The sequence below is a fragment of the Mastigoproctus giganteus genome, chromosome 1, assembly GCF_048544385.1.
Source record: "Mastigoproctus giganteus isolate SK-2022 chromosome 1, ASM4854438v1, whole genome shotgun sequence".
In the NCBI taxonomy this organism is placed as follows: domain Eukaryota; kingdom Metazoa; phylum Arthropoda; class Arachnida; order Uropygi; family Thelyphonidae; genus Mastigoproctus; species Mastigoproctus giganteus.
The window spans coordinates 267,510,776-267,523,046 of record NC_143575.1 but is presented as its reverse complement, the minus strand read 5'-3'; the positions used below and the strand labels follow the sequence as shown (position 1 = coordinate 267,523,046).

The 12,271-nt window shown below is 37.1% G+C and overlaps 1 protein-coding gene across 1 annotated transcript in view; it reads left to right on the top strand.

The window, feature by feature from the left end:
• Positions 1 to 12,271, top strand: part of LOC150091954 (uncharacterized) — a 103,958-nt gene that overhangs the window by 57,610 nt on the left and 34,077 nt on the right. The window contains exons 9-10 of the mRNA XM_090370434.1: positions 1,620 to 1,704; positions 8,215 to 8,346. Coding sequence (XP_090226560.1) covers positions 1,620 to 1,704; positions 8,215 to 8,346 — 217 coding nt within the window. The remainder of the gene's footprint in view (positions 1 to 1,619; positions 1,705 to 8,214; positions 8,347 to 12,271) is intronic.

Sequence of the window (12,271 nt, the reverse complement as noted above, 5' to 3'; positions counted from 1 at the left end):
TGCTAATGCTCCTAAAACCCAAATAACAAACAAACAAACAAATAAATATAATGTCATTATTTTATTTATTGGAAATGAAATTAATTTCAGTTTTAGCAAAGGCACATGATGCAAGAAAGCAAGCTTATATAGCATCAGCCAAAAAAAAAAAAAAAAAAAAACCTTCTAATTTCATCCATCCACTCGCTCCAAATGTTTGTCTAGTTCTGTCATGAATCTATTTAAGCTATCAACTTCCACAACAACAGATGGAAGTTTATTCCAGCAATCAACCACACGCTGGCTAAAGGCAAATTTCTGCACATCTATCCTACAACTGTCTTTCTTCAATTTGAATTTATGCCCTCTCAGGTGATTATTCTGAGCAAGAGGAAGAATCCCATCTGCATTGAGCATGCTCAAACCATTCAAGTGTGTGACACCATAGTGTGTGAGTGACCAACTCACAGATTCCAGTCAATATCTAGGAAATTAAAATCCCCCATTATAAGACACTCTAATTTACTGGCCCACTCTATTTCTCTGCACAATTGCTCATTATACTCATCAGATTCATTAGGCCTATAACATACACCTACTCTCATTTTTCCTTTCCCAGTGCTTATGTCACACCAAACAGACTCAACATTGCATTGTCTACCCACATCAATTGGATGCACTTCCTTAGATTTTATGTGTTTCTTAACTAACAGCATAACCCCTCCTCCCTTCCTGTCCCGTCTATCCTTTTTGTACACATTGTACTCCCCAAATTCCAGTTCTGCACTGCTTATGTCTGTGTGTGACACCATGTCTCTGATATCCCAACAATATCTGCCTTTGATGTCTTGACTAGCACTTCAAGCTCATTGAATTTATTAACTATACTCCTAGCATTGGTGTACATGCAAGTATACATGCACCTGTTTCTACTCTTAGTTACCCTAACACAGCCCATGTATTTACTTGTTCCACTATGACTCCCAGCAGTCCTGCAAATTCCCATTGCCTTGCTTTCCAGGCTGCTGCTCAATTGCATTTAAATAGAAGTAGTGCAAGAATCACTTTTACCTCTGCCAGCAGCTACTGTTAATCTATTAGTTCGTGTATCTCCCCAAGCTAGCAGTTTTCCGACCCACCTAACTCTGCCTCGATAGCATCAGCAAATATTCTTGCGCCCTTTCTCTTTAAGTGTATCCCATCCCTGTAGAATCAGTCTCTCCTGTTAACAAGCACAGACCAGGCTGAAAAAAATTGTACCCCTTGAGCCTTGCACAATCTCTCCAAAGCAGAATTGATCGACAAGGCTCTCATCATATACTCCCTCCTATTGTGTCTGGGCAGAATTGCAGACACTTTCAAATTCAACAATTTCAAATTCATTAGAAGTTAACAACAATTTCATTTCAAATTCATTAGAAGTTAACAACAATTTCATTTCAAATTCATTAGAAGTTAACAACAATTTCATTTCAAATTCATTAGAAGTTAATGCTTCCACATCTAATTAGACATTTTCTCTTAAATCTGCCGATGGTTTTAAAACTAAATATTTACCAGTTTACTGCTAGTAGACACGATTTTATCACCCACTTGAGTTGTAAACCTTAGTAATTTGAATTAATAATTTTGTGTTCTAGGTTGTAGTTTATTTCAATTATGGCAACCCTAGAGATGAAAAAAAATTAAGAGATGCTGTATGGATGGTTCAAAGTAACCACAGAGGTATGTAATAATCTATTTGATTTTATTAATTATTAAAAATAATATAAATATGATACACATAAGTATATATAAACATGAAAGTTTATTTTTATTTCATATAATAAATTTTGATTGAATTATATTAACTGAATTATTGAATTAATAGGAAGGATAATTTTTCAAATGCCAATTGCCAGAGGGCACATTTTTAAAGGCAATTCTCTACACCAATATCTCCCAATTTAATTTGGCCATGAAACTCTTTCATAAATTACATATCATGTCTTTAAAAATCATGGAACCCAAACAGTAGTATTCTTACATAATATGCAGAGCTAGAAATTAAGCCAAAATAAGTATGGATAAAAAGTAATAATAATAATACTCTTAATAAAATTATAATTATAGGTCAACTTTATTACTAATTTTTTTAAAAAAATCACATTTGATATAAACACAATAAAAATTTTAACATTTTCTGGTAGAACTGCACTTTCACTTCACAGAACCCCAGAGTTCCATGGAACACCATTTGGGAAACGCTGCTCTACACTATTGCAAGCTGACTTATTTTGAATTTTATGATACAACCAAGTCTAGTCATTTATTTTATAGCATATAAATTTATTCATATAAATTAATATGGAAGCAAAAAGAGGAGCAAGTGTAATAGTTATTCTTTTTTCGTCAAAGGAAAAAAGAACACCTAAATTTTTTTAATTAATTGATTTTATATTACTTGTACTAGTAATACTTGTGCATTATTTTATGTTAGCCATCCTTACCAGTATTACTTATAGTCGTATATTTATGAGATTATAATATGACACTGCAATCCATAAAATAATTTTAATGTTGTTTGCTATTAGTTCCTTGGTAATTTACTTCCATAGGTGATAAACTTCCAAGTTTTATTTTAAAGGGATCATGCTATGGACACTTTATAAAGCCAAACTTGTAACATGCTCATTTTTTTATAGAAACCCAATAAGAAGTATTCTTTGCCTCATTTCCAAGAAGATAAAGTCAAACTGTAGTTTGTATTTGCTGAAAGAAAAGTTTTAATTATTGGATGATTCCATGTGGAATAGAGTTTTCTGGCTTCTTCAGGCCACTTTGGTATTACACTGTGTAGATTTATACTGTAATACCAAGTCATCCCAGTATATCACTTCATTATGAGCCACCTCATTACTCACTACATTCATGTCAATATAGTGACTTGGCACCTATTTGAAAAGTTCTAGATTTAAGTCCCATATTACACCAGAGAAATTTTTGACTGCTGTTTTGTTTAGATTGGAGTTGATCTAAAGTGCAGAATTATTTTCTTCCCTGCAAACAGGCAAACTGGTCCTGAACACTCATGGATACAGGCCTTGACCCACACACACAGGTGTGTAAGGCAATGTAGAACCATCATATATCGCTTGTATAAATCTCAGGGGTTAAGAACCTCCATTCAGGTAGAATACTCAGGGAGAATGAGAACATTAAGGATTTCATTATTAGTAGCATTTAGGGATGATTATTAGTATCATAGAGGGATGATTACATCTAACTTTAGGTGAGCTTTTGGGAGAGGTTGCCACTGAAATTCTGATATTGATGATCATTCAGCCAGAGAATAAAGATAAGACAGTTTGCTTGCCAGTAATTTCAGCACTCTTCTTGATTTCTTTCTTTGACTGGTTTATGCATTTTGGTTCCTGTCGGCAGTTATTCAACTTACTGATATGATATGCTGTTCTGATATAAAACTTCTTTGCATATAATATGTGAATAAGTTTATATCTACAGTAATATCGGAAGTTTTGTCAATAAAATGAGTGGCACAAGTGTCAGGTGACATTAATGACCATGGTGCCTTTTCATAGTGATTATCTAATACGTCCTATCTAAGACAAGGTAGAAGGGATTATACGCTGAAAGTCTTGTGGATTAACTTGGGATGAAGGAATCTGCAAGGCTCCAGGGAGGGAGGATTTTATCAGCATAGCCCACGTTTGTAGGTAGAAGGATTTTGTAGAGAGAGTATTCATTTGAACAAAGGTGGTGCAAATATTTTTGTCAGTATCAATGAGGATACCCTAAGGGTTCAGGGAAAATGCTAGTTAGGGGAGAGAAGGACAATTTAGATCCACATTTATCTAATAACATGGGTCAAAGTAATGCTTGCACTCACCTCATGAATTCTTGTTTGTTGCCACAACAGCCGATGTTGATGTTGTTTGGTTTTTAGGAGCATTAGCAACTAAGGCCATATTGCTCCGGGAATATGTGGTGGTCATTCCATTGACCTTTCCACATCCTCCGTATTTGGTGGTGACGGGCTCAAACCCCGGTCTAATCAAGAAGCGTGTGCTACGCACTGCTGCTCCTTCCCACCTGGCTACGGAGGCGCTCTCCCAATGTTGATAAGATGTTTGGAGGATAGCAATGTTTCAAATGAGAGGGAAGATGAAGCTTGGGATACAAACCTAAATAACTTCAAGGGGTGTGTCAGGGTAGTATACTATAGAAAATTACTTAGTCACAACTGTGTCTAGAGTAATGTCAGAAGTGTTGACAATAAAATGGCTAAATTTGAACTGCTGGTTAGGACAACTAATGCTGATATAATAGGGCTAGCAGAAATGTGGTGCCACCCATAAATTAGTGATGACAAATTCCACTATGGTATGTATAATGTATTTAGTAATAGTAATACTATTCACCATATAGTACAAGGAAGCCACAAGCTTTACTGTAGTGAAAAAAAAAACAAAAAAAAAAACAACCAAGTAGATAAGAAAACACAAATTATATGTCTCCCTCTTCACACAGGTAAGTATCCAGTAAACCTTTGAATTTGTTCAAACTGTCAGCCTCAACTTCTCATGAGGGCAACTTGTTCCAGCTATCAATGACTCGCTAGCCAAAAGAAAACTTCCTACAATCTAATCTAAACCTGAAGCCCTCTAATTCGATTTTATGACTTCTACTTCTGGAATTCTTTAGACCAGTGAGCAATCCACCTTCATTCATTTTATTAATCCCTCTCATTGTCTTATAAATCTCAATCGGGTCACCTCTAAGGTGCCTGGTTGCCAAGCTCTGTAGCCCACATAATTGGAGTCTTTCCTCATATGGTTGTCCTTCTGCCAATCTTACCTTTCGAGTTAGCATTTGCATTAGCATTAGTAGAGGCATTTTATGCAAGAAAGCAAGCTTATGCAGCATCAGCCAAAAAAAAATAAATAAATAAAAAAAATAAATAAATAAAATAACCACTTCCAATTCATCCCTCTGTTCATTCGAAATACCTGTCCAGCTGAGCCTTAAACTTATTTAGGCTATCAACTTCCACGACAAGGGATGGAAGTCTGTTCCACCAACCAACCACCCGCTGGCTAAAGGCAAATTTCCGCACGTCTATCCTACATCTGTCTTTCCTCAATTTGAATTTATGCCCTCTCAGGTGATTATTCTGAGCAAGAGGGAGAATCCCATCAGCATTGAACATGCTCAAACCATTCAAGGCTTTATACACCTCTATCAGATCACCTCGCTGGTGCCTAGTCTCTAGACACTGTAATTTGCAAAATTTAAGCCTTTATTCATAAGAGCAACCCTTTGTTCCATTCACTAATCTTGTTGCCCTTCTCTGTACTCGTTCCAGCAGCTCTACATCCTTCTTGTAATGAGGCCTCCAGACCTGTACACAGTACTCAAGGTGTGGCCTGACCATTGCCTTATACAAGGGAATAATCACCTCCTTATCGATGCTAGAAAAATTCCTGTATATCATTGACAAGACACCATGAACTACTCTTGCAGCCCGTCTGCACTGCTCAGAAAACTTCATGTCTGCCTGCACAATTACCCCCAGGTCCTTTTCATTCTCTACCACTGTCAGTGTAGTACCACAGAGTTGATACGTTGCTCTGGGGTTACTGTTTCCCCTATGTAGTACTTTACATTGGTCAATGTTAAACTTCATTTTCCACCTCTCAGCCCCATCTGCTCAACCTTTCCAGATCCTCTTGTAGCAGCATACTGTCAGTAGAGTCCTTAACAACCCTGCCAACCATTGTATCATCTGCAAACTTGGACATTAAGCTTGATATACCATCATCAGTATCATTTATAAATACAGAAAACAACAATGGACCCAACACTGAACCCTGAGGGACTCCACTAATAACTTTAGTCCACGATGAGCAGTGTCCATTGATTACCACTCTCTGTCCTCTCCCCCTCAACCATCCCTTTATCCGTAGCAGCAGTTTGCCTCCAATGCCACACTGCTCCAATTTGTGCAGCAGTCTTCCATGTGCAACAGTATCAAAAGCCTTTCTAAGATCCAAGTATACAATATCAAAGTTATTCCCTGCATCCAGTTCTTTTGTGACTGCATCATAGTATCCAATCAAATTGGTCAGGCAAGACTTCCCCCTTAATAAAACTATGCTGTGTCCGAGCTATAACTGAAGTCTTGTCTAGATGATCCTGCAGTGCTTCTTTAACCAGTGCCTCCATTGTTTTTTTCTGGAACAGAAGTTAAACTCACAGGTCTATAATTACTTGTGTCAGCCTTTGATCCACCATTGTGGATTGGGATCACATTTGCACATCTCCAGTCCATGGGTACCTTCTCTGAGTCCAAAGAAGCTCTCATAATTATGACTAATCATTTGCTTACTTCCTTTGCTGTCTCCTTTAATATAACTGGATAGATCCCATCCACCCTAGGTGCCTTTTTTATGTTTATCCTCAACAATTTCTCCTCCACTTTACCCTCAGTTATTACAAAATCATCTAGCTCACTGCCAGAGTTTACTTCACCTCACTGCCAGAGTTTACTTCACTCCCTGAATAACTCTATCAGATCACCTCGCTTGAGACTAGGCACCAGTGAGGTGATCTGATAGAGGTGTATAAAGCCTTGAATGGTTTGAGCATGCTCAATGCTGATGGGATTCTTCCTCTCGCTCAGAATAATCACCTGAGAGGGCATAAATTCAAATTGAGGAAAGACAGATGTAGGATAGACGTGCGGAAATTTGCCTTTAGCCAGCGGGTGGTTGGTTGGTGGAACAGACTTCCATCCCTTGTTGTGGAAGTTGATAGCCTAAATAAGTTTAAGGCTCAGCTGGACAGGTATTTTGAATGAACAGAGGGGTGAAGTGGAAGTGTTTTTTTTTTTTTTTTTTTTTTTGGCTGATGCTGCATAAGCTTGCTTTCTTGCATCAAATGCCTCTACTAATGCTAAAATTTCTAAACTCCTCATATGTGAATGTAGATGCAAAATATTCATTCAACCTGTTAGTCACCTGAACAGGATCATCAACAGTTGAACCATCAATATCAAGTGGACCAATCTGATTCATCCGTTTCCTTCTAGGGTTTACATAGGTAAAGAGCTCTTTTCTGTTTTTCTTTGCATCCTTTGCCAAGGAATTCTCATAGTCTGCCTTTGCCTGCCTATCTCCTTTGTGACTGTGTTATAGACCAGCTTATATCTATCATAGGCTTCCATGTCACCCATTAATTTATATGTATCCCATGCATTTTTCTTCTCTGCCATATGTCTCATTAGTTCATCTGACATCCATTTAGGCCCAAACCTTGAACAATATTTCTTAGTTGGTATGTAAAGCCTAGTAGCTTCCAAGATAAGTTCTTTGAATGTTTCCCATTTTGAATTTGCAGTTGGTAACATCATCAGTTGGTCCCACTGTATAGAATTAAATACAGTCTCGGACCATCGTAGTCGCCTTTACGAAAGCAATAACCCTTCCCTTTACCCCTGATGGTAGTTACCTCTTTGAGTAAATCCCACTTCAGCACACTGTGATCACTGCCACCTAGTGGTTCCTCTATTTGCAGATTCTTAATGCATGAAGAATCACTACTGATAATCAGATGAAGAGTATTACTTCCTCTATTTGCCTCCCAAACATGCTGATGTAGAAAATGGTGAGATGAGAAAAAGGGTAACCATGTGAGGAAAGACTCCGATTATGTGGACTGAAACTAGGCACCTTAGAGGGGACCTGATTGAGGTTTACAAGGCTGAGAGGGATTGGTAAAATGAATGAAGGTGGAATTCTCACTGTTCTAAATAATTCCAGAACCAGGGGCCATGAATTCAAATTACAGGCTTCAGGTTTATTAGATTAGATTGTAGGACATTTTCCTTTAGTCATAGATTGCTGGAACGTTTCCCGCACAGTTAGTTGAGGCTGACAGTTGGAATAAATTCTAAGGTCAACTGGATAGATTACCTGGGTGAGGAGGGAAGTATATAATTTGTGTTTTCTCATCTACTTGTTTTTTTTTTTGCCAATGCAGCAAAAGCCTGTGGCTTCCTTGCACTATATGACTATTACTATATCACAGTTTTTACTTTACTATGCATATATTTTTAATTGAAACTGATAAATGTATTATTAATTTGTGTATCATTTCACTATGCTCTTTAAATTTATATGTCATTGTATATTTCCTTACATGTTTTAAACATATATTTCACATATTAAATTTCAGATGTACCTGTTTTTGCTGTTGGAACAAACAAAGATGCTTTGGGTGTTTTAGTGCGTGACAGGAATGCTGATGTATTTGAAAATGAAGAACCAGCAGAGTTGGCTAAAAAGATTTTGCGCAGGATATGCGAGAGTAATATTTTTTCTCATTAAAAATTACTTATTATTTTATATATGTAAAAAAATTCTACTTAACTATAAAATAAATATAATGGACAATTTTACATCATTTTATTAATTTAATTTTTAAAGTGTATATTATGAAAAATCTGATAAACAACAATGATAGTTTTTTTTTTTTGTTTCTTCCATTCCAACTGGTGATGAACTATGACCTGATTTTATGACTCTTACCTCGAAACAAAGGCCCACTCCACTTAATGGAGTATTCCATCTTTTACAAGACTCAAATTTATGTGTTGTTCATTGGGCATTGTTCGTTCAAATTAACAATGTGCAATGACCCACGTGGTCTTACAATGAACCAGGAATACTGCAAAACAGTTGTAAGGTCATTATGAGATGCTATTCAGAGAAAACTGCCACAAAAGTGGCTTTCAAGGAATTGATATTTGCATCACGACAATAGCTCTTGCATGTTTGGCTCTTTCCATTTTAGAATTCTTTTAAACACTCCAACTCATATCCACCATACTTGCTGAATTTAGCTAACTGTGATTTTTTTTTTTTTTTTTTTTTGTTTACCAAGCTTAAAGCTTCCTTGAAATGTCACATATTTGCAGTGACTGATAAATTTATTCAATATGCAACACAGGTTAATCTTGATTCCAATAGAAGTATATTAAAATTGCTTCCAGAATTTGCAGAATTATTGGAATCTGTGTATAGTGTCAAAGAGACTGCTTTGAAGGAAATTGGTCTGAATAACCAGTAAGGTTCATCATTTCCCAAATATTACTTCATTCCCCAACCTTTTTGATCACAACTTATAAAATCATATTCATAGCATAAGTAGTTTAGAAAAAAAAAAATTAAAATACTCATAGTACAGCCATTTATAAGAACTTCTCAACATATACCAGTCAATAATACTATACACACTCTAAATCTAACAGATAACATTCACTTTTAATACCTTTATCAATATTATCCATACTTTTCTAGCCCAAGTGATTTTTACACCTCAAAGTTTAATTAGCTTTTAAAGATACAAATATTAATTATATAATTTTCTAACATGCCACATACCTTTCTAACTTGAGAAATTTTTTTATCATAAAGTTTAATAAGTCATCCATAACATCGGATCACCTGCAAGGAGATCTGATCAAAGTGTTTAAAGGCTTTAAATAGATTGAATAAGCTAAATGCTGATCGCATTTAGAGAGTGAAAGGGAGTAAGAGAGAATGAAAAAGACCTGGGGAGTAATTGTGCAGTCAGATATGAAGTTTTCTGAGTGCAGACAGTCTGCAAGAATAGCTCAGGATGTCTAGTCAATGATATACAGGAATGTTTCTAGCAGGGATAAGTAGGTGATTATCTCTTTGTATAAGGCAGTGGTCAATTGATGAAGGTATTTAGGCTTAATGTCTAAATTTGCAGACAATACGAAGGTTGGCAGAATGTTAATAAGCATTAGCATTACTAGAGGCATATGATGCAAGAAAGTAAGCTTATGCAGCAAAACCAAAAAAAAAAAAAAAAACTTCCACTTCACTCCTCCGTTTGTTCGAAATACCTCTGTCTTTCCTCAATTTGAATTTATGCCCTCTCAGGTGATTATTCTGAGCAAGAGGCTGAATCCCATCAGCATTGAGCATGCTCAAACCATTCAAGGCTTTATACACCTCTATCAGATCACCTCACCGGTGCCTAGTTTCCAGACACAGTAATTTGCAAAACTTAAGCCTTTCTTCGTAAGAGAAACCCTTTGTTCCATTCACTAATCTTGTTGCCCTTCTCTGTACTCGTTCCAGCAGCTCTACATCCTTCTTGAAATGAGGCATCCAGATCTGTATACAGTACTCAAGGTGTGGCCTGACCATTGCCTTATACAAGGGAATAATCACCTCCTTATCCCTGCTGGAAAAATTCCTGTATATCATTGACAATACTCCATGAGCTACTCTTGCAGCCCGTCTGCACTGCTAAGAGAACTTCATATCTACCTGGACAATTACCACCAGGTCCTTTTCATTCTCTACCACTGTCAGTGTAGTACCACAGAGTTGATACATTGCTCTGGGGTTGCTGTTTTCCATATGTAGTACTTTACATTTGTCAATGTTAAACTTCATTTGCCACCTCTCAGCCCATCTGCTCAACCTTTCTGTTGCAGCAGCATAGTGTCAGTAGAGTCCTTAACAACCCTGCCAACCTTTGTATCATCTGCAGACTTGGACATTAAGCTTGATATACCATCATCAATATTATTTATAAATACAGAAAACAATAATGGACCTAACACTGAACCCTGAGGGACTCCACTAATAACATTAGTCCACGATGAGCAGTGTCCACTAATTACCACTCTCTGTCTTCTCCCCCTCAACCACCCCTTTATCCATAGCAGCAGTTTGCCTCCAATGCCACGCTGCTCCAATTTTTTGCAGCAGTCTTCCATGTGCAACAGTATCAAAAGCCTTTCTAAGATGCAAGTATATAATATCAAAGTTATTCCCTGCATCCAGTTCTTTTGTGACTGCATCATAGTATCCAATCAAATTGGTCAGGCAAGACTTCCCCCTTAACAAAACTATGCTGTGTCCGAGCTATAACTGAAGTCTTGTCTAGATGATCCTGCAGTGCTTCTTTAACCAGTGCCTCCATTAATTTTCCTGGAACAAAAGTTAAACTCACAGGTCTATAATTACTTGTGTCAGCCTTTGATCCTCCTTTGTGAATTGGGGTCACATTTGCACATCTCCAGTCTATGGGTACCTCCGCTGAGTCCAAGGAACTCTCATAATTATGGCTAAGGGTTTACTTACTTCCTCTGATGCCTCCTTTAATAAAACTGGATAGATCCCATCCACCCCAGGTGCCTTTCTTATGTTTATCTTCAACAATTTCTCCTCCACTTTACTCTAAGTTATTAAAAGATTATCTAGCTTACTTCCAGAGATGAATACACCTCTGGCATTCCCCTCGCTGAATAACTCCTCATGTGTGGATGTAGATGCAAAATATTCATTCAACCTGTTAGTCACCTGAGCAGGATCATCAATAGTTGAACCATCGATATCAAGTGGACCAATGTGATTCATCCCCTTCCTTCTAGAGTTTACATAAATAAAGAACTCTTTGCTGTTGTTCTTTGCATCCTTTGCCAAAGATTTCTCATAATCTGTCTTTGCCTGCCTAACCTCCTTTGTGACTTGGTTACAGACCAGCATATATCTATCATAGGCTTCTGTGTCACATGTTAATTTATATGTATCCCATGCATTTTTCTTCTCTGCCATATGTCTCATTAGTTCATCTGACATCCATTTAGGCCTAAACCTTGAACAATATTTCTTAGTTAGTATGTAAAGCCTAGTAGCTTCCAAGATTAATTCTTTGAATGCTTCCCATTTTGAATTTGCTGTTGGTAACATCACCAGTTGGTCCCACTGTATAGAATTTACATACTGTCTCAGACCACCATAGTCACCTTTACGAAAGCAAAAACTCTTCCCTTTATCCCTGATAGTAGTTACCTCTTTGAGTAAATCCCATTTCAGCACACTCTGATCACTGCCACCTAGTGGTTCCTTTATCTGCAGATTCTTTATGCATGAAAAATCATGACTGATAATCAGATCAAGAGTATTACTCCCCCTAGTTGCCTCCTCAACATGCTGCTGTAGAAAACAATCATCCAATAAATCCACAAAAGCTTTGCTAGTGCGGGAGTGACCAACCCACAAATTGCAGTCAATCTCTGGGAAATTAAAATTCTCCCATTATAAGACATTCAGAATTACTGGCCCACTCTATTTCTCTGCACAATTGCTCATTATACTCATCAGATTCATTAGGCCTACAACACACACCTACTCTCATTTTTCCTTTCCCTGTGCTTATGTCACACCAAACAGACTGAACATTGCAT